Below are 24,156 nucleotides of genomic sequence, written 5' to 3'. Positions count from 1 at the left end.
ACAAGAATAAGTAAATATTATTATCCCTAATTTCCAAAAGGAAAAATGAGGCAGAGAGAAGTTAAGCAACTTTCACAAGGTTACACAGCAGGTCAGTAGTAGATTTGGAATAGAATATACCCATGCCGTGTAAATATGAAGACCTTGGTCTTTGCTTAAAATTCAGATTGACCTATCTATGTTGCTGAAGGGTATGAAAAAATTCACACCCCTGTGCACTGTAGTTACACCAACCTAACTCCCCAACCCAGCAAGGTTGATGAAAGAATTCTTTGAAAGAATTCTGCCACTCAGGAAGGTAGATTATCTACACGGATGAAAAAACCCATTTAATCGATGTAGGAAGTGTCTATACTGTGGTGCTAACACCAGTAGACATGACCTAAACAGCATTGCTTCCTTTGTTAGTGAAGCAAGATTCCCAAACTAGGATAGTTAAAATTGAAAGAACATAAATAGTCATTCCACATACTCCAGTTGAACTGGTTTAATATTGGTGAAGTCAGAGAGGAAGACAAAAAAATCAGGCTTATAATGGGAAGCTTGCTTCCACCTCAACAATGGAAAGATGACCACTTTCTCTATACCACTTTCTCTGTGTGGGGAGGGACAATTGCAACAACACTAAATAAGCTATTATGTATATATTATTTCATGTAAAAGATGCCATTGGATATGAGCCAGTGGAGAATATAAGAATTCATCCAGTTATGTAATGGTACTCTCAGAAACTCAAGGTCATTTTTATGCTGCCGAAGGAAAAGAGAATTTACTGACTATTTTGAAAGGAAGGAAGTTATTGCCTGTCTGTCTAAGGTTGTTCTAGTGAATAGATGAAAAGGGTTTCAGTGAGGGTCAGCAGCATTGCTCTGCCACTCTTGTATACTTTCAAGAATGACACTTTAAAACTGATTTTAAATCATAAGCACGATGATTGATTATAGCTAATGTACTGCCTGAAATACAATGCCACTGGGAAGGTGGTAAACAAAAAGAACGTTACTGAATGGAATATACAGTGAGGCATTATTTTCATTAGGCTGCAAAGGCAGCTATCCAAGAACTGAGTCCTGAGAAGAATAATCCGTGGTGGAATTGAATCCAGGTATCAGGCAGGTAGGCTGAGAACATACTGAGAGCAATAATAAAGCAGAAACTCTTTCTGTGTGTCCAAGAGAAGGGTAAGCTGGCACATACACATCCTGTTCCTGCCTTTGGAAAATTATATAAGCTTTTTCCCCACCATTAGTATCCACAAAGGTTATGTTTTTAATTAACAAGACCTGGTTATATAATTAACAGAACAAACTTGGGACAGAAATCAGTAGAAATAAGTATGCAAACTATAATTACCGTAGTCTGATTTGTAGGACCCGTTAAGGTACCAGCATGAACACTAAAGAAATTGTCTCTTTCTATCATGAACAAAACATGAGAGCAGGATTTATTTTGCTTTTTAGTGTGGAGAACAGATGGGAGATTATTGCTTGTACAGATTATGGTACAAATCCAGATATCTCTGTCCAGCAAGAATTACACTGCAGCACCCCAACCCCAACCACACATTTTGCCTTGCCAGCCAATTTACTGTACTGTATAGAAACAGCTACTAATAGGAGTGAAAAGTATCTATTAATCTTTCTCTTCCATAGCTTTAGATCGCTCTTGCATATAAAATGCAGATTATGGTCAATTAAATAAGGGCCAAAGGAATTTGAAAATACCCTGGTATGTAGGTCTCCTAGTTGTTTTGACAAGTAGCTCATATCATCTATGCAACTGCTACAGAACAGCAACAAATATTTTCCATTAGGGTGCATGTGAGAAAAGAGTTTTAAACCTTTCGAAAGCTCTGTTTCTCTGTATAAATTTCCCGGCTACAGTGCTTGTTACTTCCATGTATGGGAAAAATGCCAGCCTCTTAGTCATGTTTCCATTTCCTTTCCTCTTTTATAGACTGTGATAGGGTTGGGTCAGATGGCTACAGGAGAGTAATAGAAGGCAGATATATTAGCCCCAGGTTAAGCAGGTCCCTTTTTCCTGGGTAAGGTAACAGGGAAGGTTCCAGAACAATCAGAAACTTTCTGGAAACAATTAAGGCAGGCAGGCTGATTAGAACACCTGCAGCCAATCAAGAAGCTGCTAGAATCAATTAAGGCAGGCTAATCAGGGCACCTGGGTTTAAAAGGGAGCTCACTTCAGTTTGTGGTGCGCGTGTAAGGAGCTGGGAGCAAGAGACATTAGGAGCTGAGAGTGATAATGCATACTGTTGGACGACTAAGGAGTACAAGCATTATCAGACACCAGGAGGAAGGTCCTGTGGTGAGGATAAAGAAGGTGTTGGAGGAGGCCATGGGGAAGTAGTCCAGGGAGTTGTAGCTGTCACACAGCTGTTCCAGGAGGCACTCTAGACAGCTGCATTCCACAGGGCCCTGGGCTGGAACCCGGAGTAGAGGGTGGGCCTGGTTCCCCCCAAAACCTCCCAACTCCTGGTCAGACACAGGAGGAGTTGACCTGGACTGTGGGTTCATGAAAACAGTCAAATTAAGGGTTGCCGTGAAGCTCTAAGGTGAGCAAACCCACCAATAAGCACAAGACCCACCAAGGCAGAGAAGGTAGAGAAGGAACTTTGTCACAAGAAGTATAAATACCAAACTCCTGATTCTTTAATGCTAGAAATATAAAATATCTAATGGGATAAGCCCAAATCGAGTCTCCAGATTTTCCCCAAAATAGGTGAAAATTAATGCTGCTCTCATTTTCCATCTCTTTTTCTGAATGTAAGATAAATTCAGCCAAACGTGAGTGCATATAGAAGAAGTGAACGATTAAGATGGCAGTATTCTGAACAGAGAAGCTTATTGTCATTCCTTTTACAATGATATTTTCAGTGCTTCATGAGCCAAAGAATATCTTAGTCTCACTGCAATTGGTTCATGGCTAACCTTGGAAAAGCCTACTTTGCTCTATTTTAATTTTTTTAATCAATGCAGACAGAAAGAGACATATATGAGAGGAACAAAGAGAAGTATAGTATTAAAGACAGAATGAACAAGATTTAATGTTTTTTAAACACAATGTATTGTGCGAACACAAGGCACGCTGCACTAAAAAAGTGGTGAGAGTGCACTGCAATGGGGAATACATTCATAGATAAACCACAACTGGCTTATCTATGAACGTATTGATAGAATGAATGTAACTGGTTCACTGATTTAATAAAAGAGCACTTTTTATGTATTATCCATGAATGTTTTTATTTCAGTCACTTTCAAGTGAAGATAGCCACAAGCTCTAGTGACCTATGCATTTAAATTGAGGAGTGACCATACTTACTTGGATGCCTTCCATCACTCCCTTCACTTTCTATCTTCAAATCTTGGGTTATCTGGAGTCTAGATACTTTGCAGTCAGTTACTGCACCAGTGCCTGGGTACTGCATATAATATGGATAATATGGCTGAAATTTTCCAGATCCACCCAAGAGATTTAGATACTCAATCATTTTAATGAGATAAGGGCATCCAAATCCCAATGGTGATTTTGAAAATCCCCCACTTCCTCTGGCTGACCTCCTAAGATTCAACATGTTTATTATTCAAAACAGCAACAAAACAGCTTTTACCTCATTTTTGCAAATTTAGTGCCAGGCTAGAGATCTTACAATTTGGCTCAAAAAGGGGACACATAAGAGCCCTCACCACGAGTAAAAGTGATGGGTAAAGATGCAATTTATGGTGTGCTGTAAAGGGTATGGGAGCTTCTTAAAGGTTAAATCTCTCTCTAACTTTACCCTGATTTGTGAATAGTGTCCATGTTTTGTTCATGACCAGTGTGGCTTAGCTTAACCACGGATACTTTAGTGTTATTTTTGAGGGTATGCTAGTATCTTTCTTTTGTAAAGGGGACTGCTCAGTGCATAACACACTCTGCAGAGGACGGCAGCCCAGGAATCTGCTGCTTTATTCAACAACATAGCAACAGAGTGGGTGATAACAGACATTAACTAAACAGGAAGTAAAGGAGGAGTGGAGCATGGCTCCAGCCCATAATAATCTGTGTAACCCAGTTAACCCCTTTATGACCACTTTACTACTTTCTATCTTTACAGGCTGCAGTACACCACAATGTCTGCCACAGTCCAAGCTAAATCTTTCAAATTTAATTACTGCAAATAAGTGCTGAAACCTAACCCCTTGCCAACTAAGGACTAAATTCCCCTCCAAAATAAGCAGCAGTTATGGATATTATTGACCCTGTTGCAGGCCAATTTGTTCAGCAGCAAGGGCAACCTGACACATTTGTATTAGTTACGTGGCTCCAGCTGCATAGATCAAGAAGATGGAAAACTCATAATAGCAAGCTCAGCTCACTTCCAGAACTGTATGAGTGGGGAGAAGAGGAGAGGATGGGGATGGGCTCATCAGGCTAGTTTCCTGTTTTCATTTTGTTTCTGGGGGATGCTACCTGTCAGCACCACATGAAATATTTCTTCCATTCTGTTCCCTATGCCTCATGACAATCTTTTTTTCCCCTTATTATCCCCTTTCTCTTTAAAGCTTCCTCATTGTCTTATATATTTTATTGACATTAGCCAGGAAACATCACTGCATCCCAACAATTGAGGACCCCCATTGCATTACAACCTCTGAGAAAAGAAAAGGAGTACTAGTGGCACCTTAGAGACTAACCAATTTATTTGAGCATAAGCTTTTGTGAGCTACAGCTCACTTCATCGGATGCATTCAGTGGAAAATACAGTGAGGAGATTTATATACACACAGAACATGAAAAAATGGGTGTTTTCATGTTCTGTGTATATATAAATCTCCTCACTGTATTTTCCACTCAATGCATCCGATGAAGTGAGCTGTAGCTCACGAAAGCTTATGCTCAAATAAATTAGTTAGTCTCTAAGGTGCCACTAGTACTCCTTTTCTTTTTGCGAATACAGACTAACACAGCTGCTACTCTGAAACCTCTGAGAAGGCTATCTGACCATGTCACTGATGTCACTGTCGACAAAACTGATTGAAATATGATGATCAGGTTAGGTGCATTGAGGGATCCTTTGCTGCAGGTGGGGCAGAAGGCCTAATAAGTAGTCTGTAGAACAAAGAAATATTTTGATTTTCCTTTAAAGATGAGGCTTAATCACCACAGCTGAAGAGCTTAGGAAATGTAACAGCAGCTGGCAGCCGCAAAGGCTAATTATTACAGTATGGATAGCTAAGAACTCCTATCAGCTTAGTTCTGGTTTTTATATTGTGTCCGTCACTTCAGTATCAGAGTACCTCATAAGGTATTCACAACCAGAGAAAACTGTATTTTAAAGAGGTTTTCATTAATTTATTACCTAATGGTCTGTAAGTCTGTTTTTATTTCCCTTGTTGTGCATGGGCATGGACTTTACCTTTTAGTAATGCATTAAAACAAAAGTCCTGGAGGAACCCCAGCATCCCAAATAGACCAATAAAACCAGAAGGGGGAAATCTTGATGCTATGAAGTGCATGGGAATTTTGTCATTAACTTTAGTGGGACCAGGATTTCACACAAAATCTTTACCCACTGCCATCCATTCTTTTTAGAAAAGAACCCTTCATGATACAGCCTGTGCTTATAGTTTTCAAATTCACTTTCATTTTACATTTAAAAAGACTATTATAATGGGCCAGATTTGTACGTGGTGTAACTCCAATTACATGAGACATGAATTTGGCCTAGTATTTTAATAAACAATTAACCTTGATTTCATGCCTCTCTCATTCCTTGACGCAGAAGGAATACTGTACAGAGCCTTTCCTGGTAACACAGTCATGATGAGACTGTTTTAAATTTGCTGAACTTCTACATTCTCTTTTCTTTCCTGTATTTAAAATATTGTATTGTACAAAAGTATTTATTACTTTAAGATCTATCTAAATCATGCACATTTTAAGTTAACTATTACACACATTTATAACTACGTGGTACTGTGCTTATTAGGCTCTGCATTTATTTGTATGAAATATTTATACCTGATATAAGTGGAAGATCTCACTTGCAGAATTGGTCTCACAGTTACATAATGATCATACTTCAGTATTACTTGCTTTTTCAGTAAGGCTAGCTCTTCCAGAAATCCAGATAGAACCTCTTACTGTACATGCAAGAAAACTAATGCAGATTAATTTCTTATCCAGATATCAATGAAAACCCTAGTGAAGAGTAAATTTTACCAAGGTTTATTTGAACTCCCTCCCTTAAAAAAATCAGCCTATATAAGCATATTTTCTTGAAAATTTTAAGCTGTGGGAATTTAGACATTGCCAAAATTAAATTGAAAGTGAATAATAGGGCATTTGGTTTAAGTCTGCATCTCAAAGTTAAATACTCAACAAAGTTTAAAGGTTCGGTTTAGTTTTGCTTTTTTGAAAAATTTCAGTCAGTTAAGTTTGAAAGTAATCCAGAATTCAAACCTTCATGACCTGTCTCTCTGAAAGATTGCATAATGTGATAATTATATGGTATTTTGTTTTTATTTCTGATCTGCATGAATTTATTTAGAGCATTATCCCTTCAGCAGGCCCAGTAGAAAGTGAACAATGAAAATATATACATGTTACTACATTATTCTGAGCCTGAGAGCAATAGTGCCATCTGGTGTACTCATTTTTTAAAAATCTTACTAAACAGGCATTCTCCCATCTTAAATCTCAGAGACTAGATTCCGTATCAGGTTTTGTTTTCCGGCACTGGAAAGTGACCCAGGAACCACAGTATTTCAGGGGTATTTAATAGGTAGATCATTCTTCATACTTTAATCATCAAGAAGAGGAGGAATAAAAAGAAAAAATGACATTGCTGATTCATTTGTACATATTATACACAACACTAAGCTATACACTGCAAATCTTGTAATGGTCCTATTGTCCATCACCTTCCACAATATAGTTCTACAGTGGTACTACAGTTACCTAATCCAAGCCCTTTGCAAGTCAATAGACATCTTCTCATTGATTTTAAAGGGGTCTGGATCAGGCCCCTACCTCTGCCAACAAACATATGTTTTTACTACATTATTAACCAATTGTACTGGATATAATACTTGGTCAGTCATTTTGCTGTGAGAATATATATATGTACACAAACACAAACTAAATATTTCTTCTGTCATACTGTTTGAATATGAATATATAGTACTACAGTATATGAAACAATGAACTCACACTACTCTGGCTCTTTTGGGTAATGCTGATTGCTAATTTGGCTCCTGAACCACTGAGGTCTGAGTATCACTGCTGTAAATCGTCCAGTGGTACTAAGTCACCACCTAGAGTACACAGCTTGTAGGGATATTGTCACTGTACATCACACTCCACAGTGTGCAGCCTGCAGTGATGCTACAGAATAACACCATTTAATACTAAAACCCCAACTGCAGTATTACCTTATCAGCTACAGTGCAGTACCAAGAGCGGTTTACTATGTCACTATCCACAACGTGAGGGGTTCTGCACTATTCGCAGAATAGGGAAAAAATATTATAGTCTAGTATCCTCTTCGGTACAGATCCTTCTGTGACACAATACAATAAAACAACTCCTGTATTCCCTACCATATTTTTCCTCACTAGTACCAACTCTGTAATAATATTAAATTCCAATGACTACTCCTTTACACACAGATTACATCACCAGTCCTTTCATAGATTCTCAGGGGCACACAGATCAATTCTGAATAGTACAGGTTTTAATGTTTGTACATTGTTTTGAAAATGCAAAATATGACAGTGAGAGTTATTAAAATGGGGCATGTACAATTCAGCGTAGTTACATTTACCGTGCTGTCTGAGGTACTTACTATTTTAAGTATTTGTGGAAATACCATAGCAAAGGTAAATTCCTGAGTGAGGTAATTTTTTCCTTTAATGGCACCTGTCAAAGTTCCTTCCCCACTCTGAACTCTAGGGTACAGATGTGGGGACCTGCATGAGAAACCCCCTAAACTTATTTTTACCAGCTTAGGTTAAAACTTCCCCAAGGTACAAACTATTTTACCTTTTGTCCCTGGATTTTATTGCTGCCACCACCATGTGTCTAACAAATATAGCAGCGAAAAAGCCCACTTGGAAACGTCTTTCCACCCAAAATCTCCCCAAGTCCTACACGCCCTTTCCTGGGGAAGGCTTGATAAAAATCCTCACCAATTTGCATCGGTGAACACAGACCCAAACCCTTGGATCTTAAGAACAATGAAAAAGCAATCAGGTTCTTAAAAGAAGAATTTTAATTAAAGAAAAATGTAAAATCAGGGTGGTAAATACCTTACAGGGTAATCAGATTCAAAACATAGAGAATCCCTGTAGGCTAAACCTTAAGTTACAAAAAGACACAAAAACAGGAATAAACATTCCATTCAGCACAACTTATTTTATCAGCCATTTAAACAAAACAGAATCTAATGCACATCTAACTAGATTGCTTATTAACTCTTTACAGGAGTTCTGACCTGCATTCCTGCTCTGGTCCCGGCAAAAGCAGCACACAGACAGAGAGAACCCTTTGTTGTCGTCCCCCCCCTCCACCCCACCCCAGCTTTGAAAGTATCTTATCTTCTCATTGGTCATTTTGGTCAGTGCCAGCGAGGTTATCTTAGCTTCTTAACCCTTTACAGGTGAAAGGGTTTTTCCTCTAGCCAGGAGGGATTTAAAGGTGTTTACCCTTCCCTTTATATTTATGACAGCACCAAATTTATATGAATGATGAACAGTATTATTTCAGTACTAATACACCAGATCATGGTAACTATGACTATCTCTAAAAGGATTTTCCTTTTAATTTATGAAAACAATATGAATTTTCCACCAAGCAAGCATTTAAAATAAAAACATACATGTATTTCAATGCAAATGCTCTACAACAGAAAGTTTACACTGAAGCGAAGTGAGAGTTGCCTGATTAGCCTGACTTTTAAGCTTATTGTCAAACAACATTTATTCACATTGAAATATCTGACTTACGATGAGTCGATGTTTTTTCTCTGAATCCACTGGTTTTCCAGCTTCCATGCAAGCCGTGAACCAAGAGATATCAAGGAGTTCGAACCTTGAACTGTCCCTCACCTTGTGTCCTCTCAGCCATTCCAGAACTTCAGCACAAGAATTGTTCTCTGCCACAATATGAGTGACAGAATCACTATAAAGGGAAAAATTAAGATGAAGTTTCTTTTTTCTGAATCCAATTGTAGATAGCTTCAATGCTGCTATTTCAATATTGACATGCACTCCCTGAAAAAGGTCTTATATATTGTATGTCAGGACACAGGAAGTGTGCTGTGTTTTCATATCAAAATATTTCTTTTCCATTCAGTGAATCTAGTTTAGGGACAAAATGTTAGCATAACATTTTACAAGTGCAGCATTTTCATCCTGTCAGCATCATTTAACTTCTGTAAGACACTGTTCTATTACACTTCTTTTTGCAACTTGGAAGATATTATACAAACAATATTATAATGAAGTCTGTTTTGTTACCTGCCAGCCCCAAGAAAAATAAAATTCCCGGTCAAAGAATGAGAGCTTCATAATACTTCAAAATCTACTAAACAGAATCCTTTAAAGTTCCACAGTTGCTAATATATTTAATAAACTTAAATCTTCTGTACCTAAATAAAGTACTTAAATGGCAGTAGCAAGTGTGCACATGATAGAAACCATATGAATTATAAATCTTGTCTGAAGGCCATCTCCTGGCTGTTTTGATGGCCAGGTTTAGTTTAGCTTAAAACTGACAGTTTAATGTAAGGGAGACAAGGTGGGTGAGGTAATATCTTTTATTAGACCAACTTCTGTTGGTGAAAAAGATAAGCTACACTGTATAGCTCGAAAGCTTGTCTCTCTCACCAACAGAAGTTGGTCTAATCAGGGGCAGATTTACTGCAAAATATACTTTGCCCTGGCACGGGGCCCAGCAATGGCAGGGGGCCCCAGGGCTGGGCACTCAGGCAGCCCACTCCGCGGAGGGAGGACTGTGGGGGCAGAAGCTGTGAGGGGGCAGGAGAGCAGGGAGGGAGGCTCACCTGCAGCCTTAGGGGAGCAGATGGGAGGTACGGGTGGCAGTGAGCGCTGCGAATATGGGCCAGAGGATGCAGGAGGAGCACAGGGTGGCCGCGCAGCTGCCCCGAGAGAAGCGGCGCTTTGAAGGGGAAACTGCCACTTCTCTCCAGCTGCATGGCTGCCTCCTGCTTCTCCTGAGTCCTCTGGCCCACATTCGCGCTGCTCACTGCTGCCTGGTGAGCAGCAGCTGGGCACAGCCCACCGGGGCGGAGCTGTGGGATGGGGCTGGCCGCCAGAACTGGCACAGAGCCCACAGGCGGGGGGGCCGACCAGGGGAGGTGAGCAGAGATGAGCATGCAGAGGCAGCAGAGTGCTCAGGTGGCTGCCAATGGAACCATGCCCCCCTCTCACCTTAAGGTGGGTTTTCTGCCCGCTTCTCTGGGCCAACCAGTGCGGGGCCACTGGGGTGCCCGAAGCTGTCCTCGGTGGCCATGGAGATCTTGGTGTCTCCTCTCCTGTTTCCTTCTCCAGCTCCATGGCGGCTCTACGCGCTGGGCCCCCAGCCCCACCCCTTCCGCCTGAGGTCCTGCCCTTTCTGGGGGGTCAGAGATGGCCCCCCACCTCACCCAGAGGCCTGGAAATTCTGTCAGCAGCCCTTCCCGCACCCCTAGTTCCTGTGCCTATGGACCTGGCTGCTGCCCTGTGACCCACGCCACAGTCTGGACCCATGCCTGGGCAGGACAGGGGCTGGCTTTCAGCACCCCACTATTAAAAACATTCCAGCACCATTGTCGTTAAACCTAATTAGGTGGTCCACGGCCTTCCAGGCCTCCCCCCATGGCTATGCCCCTGCTCTTTCAGATATTTTTAATCTACCTAAAATCAAGGTCAGTTTTTTAGCAATAATGAAGTGACACTGAGTCTGTCAGTCAAAAACGCGAAAAAATGAAGGTGAGGCAAGAAGACAAAGATAAGCAAAAAGACTCATCTTATTTTAAAGAGCTTGAAGTATTGAATAGTGGACATTCATCAAAAAGTATGGGCGAAGAAACATCTGAATTATCTGATCACTTGCTGAGTTGTGGGGATACCACAACGACTGCAAAAGTTGAACAAGTGGATTCTGAAGTGTCACTGGAACTACAAAATATTGGTAATTTTGTCAAAGTAAGAGAAGAAACCTACTCTGAAGACATTGCATTATGGCCAAAATCTGTTTCATTGGATATGATAGAATTTTTCTTAGTAAATAAACCGAAAAATGTCGATAATATGGAAAATTTGAGAAAAGAGTATGAGGTTGGAGGACAAAAGCAATTTAGATGTCTTCATGAGTCCCATTTTCTGAGAATGAAGAAAAATGGGATGACAGAAATGAGAAATTGGTTGATTTTTTCGGAAACCACCAAGGCAGTCTCCTGTTACATTTACAAATTATTCCCTGACCATAATAAAGGAAAACAAACATTTGTTGACGGGAACTCTAATTAGAGAAACATTGCAAGACATATTGCTGATCATGAAACTTCCAACGCTCATATTAATGCTATGTGTAAGTTCATTCACAGGTGTAAAGTATCTGGAAGAACTGATTCTGTGTTATCGGCTCAGTTTGAAAAGGAGTGTTCTTATTGGAGGAAAGTGCTGAGACGTGTTGTTGCCGCGGTCAAAGTGCTGTCTTCTTTGGGAATATCTCTAAGAGGACATGATAAGTCATCACTGTCAAATCGAAAAGATAATTTTTTAACCTGTCTTGAATATCTTAGTGAATTTGACAATTTTCTCAATGAACATTTGAAAAATTATCAGTATTGTGGCTCAGGGAAGACCAACTTTTTAACACACCAAACCTACAATGAATTCATCAGTATAATGCAGGGGTTCCCAAACTTGATTCGCGGCTTGTTCAGGGTCAGCCCCTGGTGGGCCGCAAGATGCTTTGTTTACCTGAGCATCTGCAAGTATGGCCGCTCGCAGCTCCCAGCCAATGGGAGCTGCAGGAAGCGGTGGCCCAGCCCAAGCCACCTCCCACAGCTCCCCAGCCCGAGCCACTTCCCACAGTTTCGCAGAAATGGTGAACTGCAGCCACTGGGAGCTGCGAGTGGCCGTACCTGCAGACGCTCAGGTGAACAAAGTGTCTTGCGGCCCACCAGGGGCTTACCCTTAACAAGCCACGAACCAAGTTTGGGAACCCCTGCTATAATGGCAGAGCAGCTGACAAACCAATTCACTGATGAAGTAAAGGATGCCAAGTACTATTCCATAATAGTCAGTTCAACACTAGATGTGAGTCATGTAGATCAGTTAACATTCATTTTAAGATATGTGACTGGCAATGGTGAAGTCGTAGAGTGATTTCTTTGTTTTGTCCTGCTAAAATCCCACACTTCTGCACATCTAGAGACAACTGTTTTGGAAATCATTGCAAATTTAGGTTTGGACATCAAAAATTGTCGTGAGCAGAGGTTTGATTACGCCGCAAATATGGCGGGAAAATATTCAGGTCTACAGCCGAGACTGAACAATGAAAATCCCTCTGCTTTATTCATACCATGTTCCAGACATTCTTTAAATTTAATCTGCAGCCAAATCTTGTGAGGGAGCTACACATTTTTTTTTACTTTGTTCAAAACACATACGCCTTTTTTTCCAGTTTCCACACATTGGTGGAGTATGCTACCATCACGCTTGGAGCAGGCAAATGAAAAACATTTGACAGTCAAAAGAATTTGTGACACCAGGTGGTCTGCTCGTGCAGATGCTGTTTTGGCTTTGAAAATGAGCTATGATGTTATCAAGAAAATCTTATTAGACATCGGTACATCAAATTCTGAAAAACCATGTGCGAAAACTGAAGCAAAATCCTTAGCAGAAAATTTTGAAAAGTATGATATTGCTGTTTTTACTCCTTTGTGGAACCATTTACTTCAAAGAATTAATGTTGTCAGCAAATCACTGCAAAAGGTTGATACAAATTTATTGAATGCTGTACAATTGTTAGCCTCAGTTACAAGTTTTGTCATGGAAGTTTGGAATGACTATAGCTTGGTGGAAGCAGAGACACTAACTTAACAGAAAATATAGGTTCCTCTGATATATCTGATGAGAAGCGTAAAAAAACCAGGAAGTTATTTTTTGATGAAACTAGAGACAATGAAATCAATTTAAAAAGGGAAAGAGAAGATCATCCTTGAAACAGTCAATGTTATTTGTGACACAGTAATAGTGCATTTGCAGAGTAGAGGTGAATCTCTAAAGAAAACTGTTGATTTATTTTGCGTGTTTTTTGACAGAACGGAACGTTATGGAAGAAAATGCTAAAAGCCACTACAGTAAGAAATTAAGTGAATTCTACCAAGAGGACATAAACAAATCTTTTTGAAGATGAAAGGATACCTTTCATTCATTTTATCGAAAATGATGAGGTCTGTGCTTCGAGATCAGCAGTTGATTTGTATAGATTTATACATGACAGTTTGCAGGCAACTTTCCAAATGTAGAAACCATTCTGAAAATATTTAACAATACGTGTCACAAATGCGTCTGGTGAACATTCTTTTTCTGTATTGAAACGAGTTAAAAATTATTTGCAAAATACGATGAGTCAGAAACATTTGACAAGTTCAGCAATATTGACAATTGCAACTGCCCTTTTACAAAATATTACTTACGGCTTAATTGATGATTTTGTGTAGAAAGAAAAAGTGTAGAAAAAAAAGCTATGTGAATAATTTTTTTTTCAAATGGAATAAGTTTCTTTAGAGGAAGTTAACATATTTTTCCATTCATGCATCATCGATACTTTTTATTTTTACACAATGCAAATGCAAGCTTTCATCTAGACCAGAAGTTCTCAAACTGTGGTCCGAGAACTCCATTCAGATGGACTGAGAAAAGGTTATGATTTTTTTTTAATAAAGCGCTCTTATCCAAAGCACTTTACAATAGTTAGCTAATGGTACAAACAATATTTGGAAAGATCATTAAGTGGTCCACCGAGACCCTCAGCACTTTTCAAGTGGTCTGTGATAAAAAAAATTAGACTACAAAAACAATCAAGGTACCTCACTTTATTTTAATTTACTTCCTATTACTTATAATATAGGAGGATGATGAAGGAAAAAAAGAATGAAAAATGGGGGGTGGGGGAGATAAGAGAGAATGTTCTTTTTCTTGGCTAGGTCCCATGGGATGGGCCCCAAAAATTAAGCACAGGACTCCACTAATGCTAAATTCACCACTGGGTCCAGTAAAAGATATTACCTCACCCACCTTCTCTCTCTAATATCCTGGGACTGACACAGCTACAACTACGCAGCAGACATGCCAAACCCATGGGGGGGGGGAAATTGGCTTATTTTTGGCTTAATTGGCTTGTGAGTTGCTTGTTGGCTAGTTTTTGGCTTGTAGCTTCTTTTTTTTGATCGGCTCTGGGCAAGCAGGGGCAAGGGGAGGCAAAGGTAAAGCAGGGGTAATGGGGGGGAAGAGAGTCAGGGGTGCATAGCAGGTCCACTACAGTCTCAGACTGCACGCTGGGGAGGATCTAGTCACAGAGTGTTGGGGTTCTTAGGGATTGCTTGTTATGGCCTTGTTTTGAAATGGGATTAGCTTGATTTTTGGTTTATTGTGAAAGTCAGGGTGCTTGTTTACTGTGTGAAAATTGGCAACTGTGCTACATTGCACATCGTATAATGTAAGTTGCTTACTATCTAATATACCATACAATAGTTATTTTTAGAATGTCATAGAAATGGGGGAGCAGAAAAGTCACTACAATAAAATTTTACTTGCTGTTTCCAAAGTACATGATAAAGAATTATCAGACATAGTATGAAGAATGACTACCTCAGCTTCCAGAGATTATGTGTTCTATTCAGCCATTTCATCGTTACACAGATATGTTTTTGCTGTATGGGAGGCAACAAAAAGACCAAAAAAACCGTTTATGATTGATTTCCAAAAATTTAACAGGGTTTAGCCAACTGTATTTCTGAGTATGGTTCCGAGCATGTGAGAGAGATGCTACATTTTTCATCACATAAGGAACTATCATAGGTACTCATCAAAATATAATGCATAGATGCTAACAAGAGTCCTCAATTGTCCCTTCTGTTCCCATGAGTGGAGGGGACCCAGATAAGTGGTTCTTCCCAACAGAATGTAGAAGTTTGGAATTTTCTCACTCTTCCTGCAGCCCACAAGAACGTGACACTGACAGAGCTCCAAAAGGATTTAAACATTAAGGCCCGGTGGTCCGTGGACTGCCATCTATGTATGCAATGCATGTATTGCATGCCCCATAATTCATAAAAAAATGTTTTATTCTAGAAGCACTCAAAAGCCTGACATGTAATCAGCCTGTTCACCTTGGCTGTCTTTGTTTCACTGGGAAGGCATGCAATACTCCAAGTTGCATCATGTTGCCTAGGCAACATGAATATTCAGGCAACTGATTTCCTGGCTGGCTGTGCAACAGAAAAAAGTAGCTATGGCCGGCAAGTGTACAACTGAATCATCCACAATAGGACAGAACTAGCAGCACAAACTTTTCTTGCTAGTTTGCTTGATGAAACTTCAGATACTGTATTGCCAATAAGTCTCAGCTTTTGATTGTACTGCATTACGCGATGAAGAACGAGGGTGTTGTAGAATGCTTAGTTATTTTTACTGATGCTAGTAACAAACTGCAGCAGACCTTTGTCAGCACATTGAGACGGTGTGCCAGATGTTTAAATTTGGAGACAAGTTGGTAGGTCAGACATATGATGGTGAGGCAGTAATTGCAAGCGACATAAGTGGGCTTCGGAAACTGTGTTTGTGAGATGTTCCCCCGTGCACTTTTTGTTCATTGCTACACTCATGTTTTAAATCTTGGTCTCAGTTTTGCAGCAAACAGTGTCAGAGAATATCAGATTTACTTCAGAAATTTAGAAGGAATATCTACATTTTTCTCTTCAACTTCAAAGCAGGCTGAAGTTCTTCAAAACATAGTTCAATGTAAGCTGCCTTCTGTTTGTACCACAAGGTGGAGTTTTTACAAAGGCTTGTACAAACTGTTAAGCAGAGCAGAGAAGCTCTGACTGAACTTTTCAAAAATGTGGTGGAAAATCCAGTAGATTGGGATGCTAAGTCTTCTTTCTGACCCAGGGTATTCTGATCAGTTTCTGTTTCTCCTTTGCTTCTACAGTGACATATTTGAAGTGACTGAAGTGAAATTTGACATTCTTCAAACCAAGATATATGATATTGGATTTTGTATTAAGCAGATTTGTGAGACATTACAGCAAATTTGCCAAAGGCGATAAACTTTTGGCGAGTTTTGGAAAGAGGTGTCGGAGGTAGTTGCACATGAAGCTCAGGGAAAAAAGAGCAAGAGAAAGCCAAGCGACATATAAGTGTCTCCTCTTTGAGGTTATTGACAATGTCAGCAAACAGTTAGTCCAGTTGCTGAATCCAACAAGATTTATGAGAGTTCCAGACACGTTTTGGGGTTGATTTTCTCAAATCTCGAGAAACATCTTATCTGAATTTTTGACATTAATCAATTGCATTTCAAACTGTGTGCTGCATACAATTCACAACAACTGCAAGGAGAAGGTGCATTTGACTGGTATAGAACTATTTATATGCTGAATTTACATACTTGCTTCTCTGAGGTCAGCAAATTGTCTGCCATATTTCTGACTATTCCCTACTTTACAGCCATGGCAGAAAGATCTTTTTCAACTTTAAAGAGCATTAAGACATTTACATGCAACACCCAGGGGTGGCAAACGCTTGTCCAGCTGGCTTTCCTGACCACTGAAAAAGAACTGCTTATGTTTCTGCACAGCTTGCCAAATTCCTAGGACTTGATCACCAAGGAGTTTCTTAAAAAAAAACAAAAAATGTAAGAATGGAATCACATATTTGTATATTCTCCGCTTTCATTATATTTGACTCCTAGTGTTTGCCAAAAACAAATATATTTGGTTTATTAATCACTATATATGTTAGATAAAAACATTTTTATCCGGGTGAGGTAATATCTTTTATTGGACCCACTTTGTTGGTGAGAGAGACAAGCTTTCGAGCTGCACAGAGTTCTTCTTCAGGTCTGTGAAAGGTACTCAGAGCATCACTGCTAAATATAAGATTGAACAGATAGTTTAGCATAAGTAGTTAGTACATAATATTTTCAATCAAGATATGCACAAACTTGTAAGCAGATCAGAGAAACTCTGACTGAACTTGTTAAAAATGTGGTGCAAAATCCAGAAAATAGGGACACTCAGTCATTTTCTTCGGCAAAAGGTTTTCTGACAGTGCCAGTATACACTCCTGTATTCACACCTACATCCTACTGTAATAATCTTTATACAAGGTATGCCTTGTAATGTATCATTTGAAAACTCATAATTTGTGGGTCAGTATTATCCTGATAAAATATATGTGGCAACATTGTATGTGAACTTATAAGATTTGCTGTATGATGTTATTAACATGTTCCAAACCCCGCAGCCCTGCTAAAAGAGAAGTCAGCAAACAGATCTGTCCTAAGCAAAGGAATGTGTGCTTGCCTTAATTTGCATTTATGCAGTAAACAAGATCAAGCAGGAAGGGAAACAAAGGAAGTTCAAACAGGTGAAGAAAAACAGCAAGGAACATCCTTCCACAGAGATTCTTTGTCTCTTGGTTCTCTGTCAGAAATGTTTTTCAAGAGAGGGACTGGAACTATAAAAAGCAGAGGCAAACACCTCAAGATACTCCTCTCTCTCTCTCCCTGTCCACCTCATTCTCCATACCCTGAGAAGATAAAAGGAAACAGACGTTGAACTCTGGGGCAGGGATCCCAACCTGAAAGTTTGGACAGTAATCTGCTGGAGCATGAGGTGAGAAAAAGTTTACTTTGCAACTAATTTAGTTTCTTAAGTTAAGCACTAGTAAGAATTTTATCTTTATTTTTCTTGTAACAATTTCTGATTTTTATGCCTCATTACTCGGACTCACTTAAAATCTCTTTGCAGTTAATCAACTTGTTTTACAATTTATCTAATCCAATCTGTTTAAATTGAAGAGTCTGGGTAACTATTTAAGGTAATAAACTGGCATATTATTCCCTTAAAGGAATAATGGACTTAATATATTTGTACTGTCCAGGAGAGGGCTGAGCAGTATAGAACATACATTTCTGAGGGAAGATCCGGGGCTGGGGGTGTGTTAGGGTCACCCTGCATTATAACCCAGGCCAGTGAGAGCTAGTGTGTGGCTGGCAGGCTGCAGTTTCACTCACACACACACACATGCTCAGGGTGTGGCTTGCATGCTGAAAGGCTGTTTGTGAGTCGCCCAGATGGAAACTACTACTGCAAGGCATATAAGGCATCCAAGGTTGCAGGAGCAGGGTGACACAGCGTCCCCACTAAATTGGATTTTGACCACACTTAATTACTTTGTTTGTGTTTCTCCTGTGCCTCTACAGCAACACTTATGAAGATACATTAGCAGTTCCTTTAGCTGTGGCATCCCGAGTACCTTTCCCAGCCAGACCTGAAGAAAAGTTCTGTGTAGCCCAAAAGTTTGTCTCTCTCACCAATAGAAGATGGTCCAATAAAAGATATTACCTCACCCATCTTGTATCTCTAATATCCTAGGACCGACATGGCTATAACACTGCTTACAATCTATGTATCTGTCATCTAAAACCTTGTTTCATGCCATAATAAAAATGTCATAGCATGCCACTGCTGAAGGTGGACAGGGTCAGAGCAGGGAAGAAGTCACACTTTGCAGCATACTTCCCTGCTGATCCCCTGGATATCCAAGCAGGTAGCCAACTATGATTATTTGTATAGCAGCAGCAGCAGCATGCTAAGCACTTCAAACACAGCCCTGAAGAACTCACAATCAAAATGAAAACAAGCAAAAGTGAAGGCAACGGGAGCAACAAGAAATTGAATGTAGTTAGGCACTTGTCTTGTTAGTTCCCTGGTTTTTGCTTTAATCAATTTCTCTCTTTTCCCCCTCCCCCAGTTCCCAGCCATTTCCTGATATTTCCTCTTTTATTGAAGTTCTCATCTCTCACAAAAGTACATTCACATTTTCTCTGATCTACTGGGAGTCAGAAATAATGAGTACTAATAATAAAAAGGCAAAGGACCATGCAAATTGTTCAAAAGTCACAAAGAAATTGGATATTTGGATGCTTTCAGATAAGCACTGTAACTGGCACTTGTCAAGAAGGAGGATACTGTAAACGGGGATTTCATCAGGTAGAGTGAGGCAGCCGGATTTGATCCTTTTGAACGGGGCCAGGTTCAGCAATGCGTTGGAGGAGGACCCAAATATGATCTCTAGTTGCTTGAAAAAATGCTTTACAAACTATTTATACCCTGAGCACATAAGCTGCCAACAGTCAAAGTCTCTAACAGGCCTGCTGGTATTCTCTAATATGTGAGGAAATATTTATCAAACTAGTAGGAAATTGTAAGTGAAACCACTCTAAGCCATGGTCTACACTAGAAGTTGAGGTCGAATTTAGCAGCATTAAATTGATTTAACCCTGCACCCGTCCACATGACGAAGCCCTTTTTTTCGACTTAAAGGGCTCTTAAAATCAATTTCCTTACTTTAACTCCACTGAGTTAATGCACTTAGAGCATTTTGTGTGGGGACACACACAATCAACTATATAAAAACAATTTCTAGAAAACCGACTTCTATAAATTCAACCTAATTTCGTAGTGTAGACATACCCTAAAGCTCCACTGAAATACAGTCACCCTGGAGTGGGATATAGCAATTGACAGGTTAGTACACTGCACAGCTGTGGATTGGAGCCTGAAACCCGAAACCTCTAAGACAATGGAAAAATAGAACATGACTCTCTCCAGTTCAGGCAGGCAGGCACCTTTACACTAGTACTAACTCCACTTAATTCTCAAGGAAGGGTAGAGAGTACACACTTCCAGCTCAAGACTTAATATGTTTCAGCACAGAGCAAGATTCCATAACAGATTTTTAAGAGATTAGCATGCCACATCCTTAAGTATGGTTCAAGTCCCGGGGCCCTTATTCACATCAATAACCCATTGACTTCACTAAGTTCAGTGCGCTAGTTCTGTCCACAAGGCCTGCAGTTACACCTGTTAAAGTGCTGTTGTTGTGTGATCTTCCAATGTACTAAATGTACAGTGAGCTGTCTTTTGAAAAGGTAAATTAAAAAAATTCCACTGTGAAAGAAAATCCCTTTTCTCATATCACACAACTTGTAGAGCAGAGCATCAGAAAAGTTGCTTATCTCAATTTATTCTAAAAGATGAAAAATCTAGGTGAGTCTATTGAGTGGGCAATATTATTTTTATTATTAGGTTCTCCTTTAATTAAAACTGTTGTTTTTACTTGTGTACAAAAATTCAGTTAGAGACAGAGCTTCTGCTTCCTGTGGTTTATTTCACCTTATATAAAATATTCAGATTATTTATACAAAGCTGCAGATCTGGGAACTCTGCCATCATTATACTCACAGCAGCAGTTTAGTTGCTGTGCACCAGTTTCCTCTGGTACCTCTACAGCTGTGCTTGATTCTTGGCAGAAAATGTAACAAATTTAGAGTTTCCTCTAGCATTCTTGACAACAACAAAAATCAACAGTTATAGTTCTGTTTTTTCCAGTTGCAACTGGACTGAATTTAATCATACTGGCCCACTCTTGATAAAAAAAAGTTGTATAATCTGTGTCCTCTCAAAAAGTTTGAAATTTTGGCAAGAAAACTCTGTCTCAACAACCCAAATAGACCCAAAACTTTTAAAATACACCTCAACAGAGTGCTGAGCCAAAGCCCTTGGAAGTGAAAGGAAGTTTTTCTACTGATTTCAGTGGGTTTCAGATCAGACATTAACTGCCTAATTCCATGCCATACCTGCCTGTATTTTGTTTTATAAACTGTTTACATTCCCTAGTTTTTTTCCTTTTCTGATTCCGCCTTTCAAGGTCACAAGATCTGAACAGTTTGCAAGAATGGGTATGACAAGGGGTATTTAGGAGCTGAGATTGGGAAGCCCTAGTCATGTTCTTAGTATATATTCTGTTCATCAGGCATTTTATATAGACATGAACAAAAATTGATTTTCTTTAACTTAAATGTTCATGAAATTGGAGGCTGACTGCACTCAGTAAAAGCAGGCATGGTGGAGGTAGAACAGATGCCGTGTGAGCACCCCTACATAAATTTACCAATCATGGTACACCTTAATCCTCAGATGCAACATCCCTGCTACTCCAGTACTGGGCCTTTCTACACAGAGGTGGCAGATTGTCCCAAAGCATATGCCAATGTCTAACACTTCCCAAGTGTGTTACTCAGTAGGACAGTTCAAGTGAGGAAGAATTACTTAATGGAATACCAGATACACTGGAGAGAAATATTTCCCTATCAATCTTTCATGGTTTCTATAGAGGCATATTCAACGTCTTCCTTTTCTTTTCAGGAATAGGCCACTACATTTAGATTCATTCCAACTATAACTGGATTTCAATGGGCAAAACATTCCAGCAAATCATTGGTTGGTGTAAATCAACATAGCTCGGTTGGCTTCAATGGAGCGTTGCAAATAGCACCCACTGAAAATCTGGCTCACTGATTCCAATGAAACTATACAAATGAGTAAGAGTAAATCATGTGAGTAACACTTGCAGGATCAGACCCTAAATTTATTTGATTTTCCATAGGAGAGAAGTCCATTGAGAAGTCCAAACTCATTAAACGCGACAGACAGACAAATTTGAACCATGGATCTTAGAGGTCAAAGATTAGAACATTTGCTTGTGCTTGTATGCTGCCTATTGTCTCTTAGGATTTTCTTTCCTTGAGGTAACATGAATTTATCTACTAAATATGAAATAATCACTTACTGGAAAGAATAAAGATTATACACCAAATACATAAATAAAATGTTAATCAGAGTCACTTGAACAAATGCATTTATCAAAATCTTTGTTGTACAGACAGAGATGCTACTGAAAAACATCACTATTTTACCTGATTACCTCAGAACTGCAGTATTCCCATGTACCTCTGTAAGCTTTGTTATAGGAAATACCTTGAATACAGCGCATACTAAGGTTAGCTGTCAGCATATCTTATTTAGTTATCTAAGGTAATCAGCAAGTTTTTAAGCATCATCACTGTACATGATTTTTTGCTTACATAAAGATTTTCCTACCTTAACTCATTTTCTACCCTGAAACCTTTTCTTCTTGCCAGCTCCATCAGGAATGTCCTTCTAGTCACCCCCATTTTCCTCTCCATAATAAAAATTACTAATTCACTGAACTTTACTTCACAACTGCTGAGAGAAATTGGAGGATGCATCCCTTTCTGCTTTTTCCTCTGGGGGAACAGGCTTGGAGTTCTGATCTTATCCATGATGCAAAATAATATTTTTTCAACTTGACTGTCTAAATGTGAGTTTACATTCACACTGCCAGCCAATAGCTGTATCTGATGTCACCACCCATTGATGTTATTTTCTTCTGTTTCTCTTCTCAAATCAGAAACAGAAGCTACATGAACAGAAACATTAGTTGCTTTGCACTATGAATACTTCTTTGACTTACACGTGGGAAGAATTTTAACTTCTCCAGACAGGTGCATATGTATTGAAATTCATTGGTATTGAATGTGGCCATTGCCTCTAAAGACTTAATCCAGATAATTTTGTTCATAACAAATTATTTAAATATATTGTGCCAGATCTTCAGCTGGTAGAACCTGGCATAGCTCCATTGACTTTCATTTTAATTTTTTTTTTCTATTTCACCATTTTGTGGTCATATACATTTTCTCCAACTTTAAAAGAAAATTTAAAATAATCATTATTCTTGTTTTTATTTAGAAACTGCTTCTGAGGAAAGGTTTAACTAATATCTCACAATTATGGCTTATATTGTTTGGCACTCTTGTTATTTCTATTCAATTAGCTTTGGGGCTTGTTCTGGTTTATGTATTTTTGCACAATTGCTTCCTGGGGTTGTATTTTTAACTTCATAAAACTTTGACATAAAAGGAATTTTTTTTAAAAAAGCAAACAAAGAAAAGCACTTTAAACAATATCACAATAAAATTAATCCCTTGGTAATTTAATTTGAAGGAAGTTAATAGCAAAACGTTAGAGAACAGTTTTATAGACCCTTTAAATGTGCCAGTAAATTGCCAGTACAAAACTCTCTGCAGTACTTACACTGGGGTGCTACACTGGACTGCAGAACTGTCTCTGCACTTCCTATCCACTATGTGCCGAGTGGGGCTGCTGGATCCCAGTAGCCTCAATAAACTACGTTATGGACACAGAGGGCCTGTACTGTAGGCACTATTCCCCATTGCCCCACACCTTGTGCAGTCATCTGTACCAGTGCAAACTGAAAAGGAGGACTTGTGGCACCTTAGAGACTAACAAATCTATTTGAGCATAAGTTTTCGAGAGCTACAGCTCACTTCATCGGATGCATTCAGTGGAAAATACAGTGGGGAGATCTATATACATAGAGAACATGAAACAAATCTGCACAGACACATCCCTGGAACCCCGACCTGGGGTATTCTATCTGCTACCCAAGATCCATAAACCTGGAAATCCTGGCCACCCCATCATCTCAGGCATTGGCACCTTGACAGCAGGATTGTCTGGCTATGTAGACTCCCTCCTGAGGCCCTACGCTACCAGCACTCCCAGCTATCTTCGACGCACCACTGACTTCCTGAGGAAACTACAATCCATCGGTGAAAACACCATCCTGAAAACACCATCTTGGCCACTATGGATGTAGAAGCCCTCTACACCAACATTCCACACAAAGATGGACTACAAGCCGTCAGGAACAGTATTCCCGATAATGTCATGGCAAACCTGGTAGCTGAACTTTGTGACTTTGTCCTCACCCATGGACTGTCCAGTTTGACCAATGTACATGGCAAAGGGGCATTGCTGGCACATGATGGCATATATCACATTGGTAGATGTGCAGGTGAACAAGCCTCTGATATTGTGGCTGATGTGATTAGGCCCTATGATGGTGTCCCCTGAATAGATATGTGGACACAGCTGGCAACGGGCTTTGTTGCAAGGATAGGTTCCTGGGT

The 24,156-nt window shown here is 39.5% G+C and overlaps 1 protein-coding gene across 1 annotated transcript in view; it reads right to left on the bottom strand.

Annotated features, from left to right (window-relative positions):
* Positions 1-22,443, bottom strand: part of DNTT (DNA nucleotidylexotransferase) — a 153,149-nt gene extending 130,706 nt beyond the window's left edge. Inside the window, exons 1-2 of the mRNA XM_077822708.1 lie at positions 22,241-22,443; positions 9,003-9,177 (exon numbers count right to left, since the gene is read on the bottom strand). Of these exons, the coding sequence (XP_077678834.1) occupies positions 9,003-9,177; positions 22,241-22,443 (378 nt within the window). The remainder of the gene's footprint in view (positions 1-9,002; positions 9,178-22,240) is intronic.
* Positions 22,444-24,156: the final 1,713 nt, after the last annotated feature.

This window comes from Eretmochelys imbricata, chromosome 7 (genome assembly GCF_965152235.1).
Source record: "Eretmochelys imbricata isolate rEreImb1 chromosome 7, rEreImb1.hap1, whole genome shotgun sequence".
Taxonomy (NCBI): domain Eukaryota; kingdom Metazoa; phylum Chordata; order Testudines; family Cheloniidae; genus Eretmochelys; species Eretmochelys imbricata.
The sequence above is the reverse complement of the archived record's forward strand: the minus strand, read 5'-3'. Positions and strand labels throughout refer to the sequence as shown.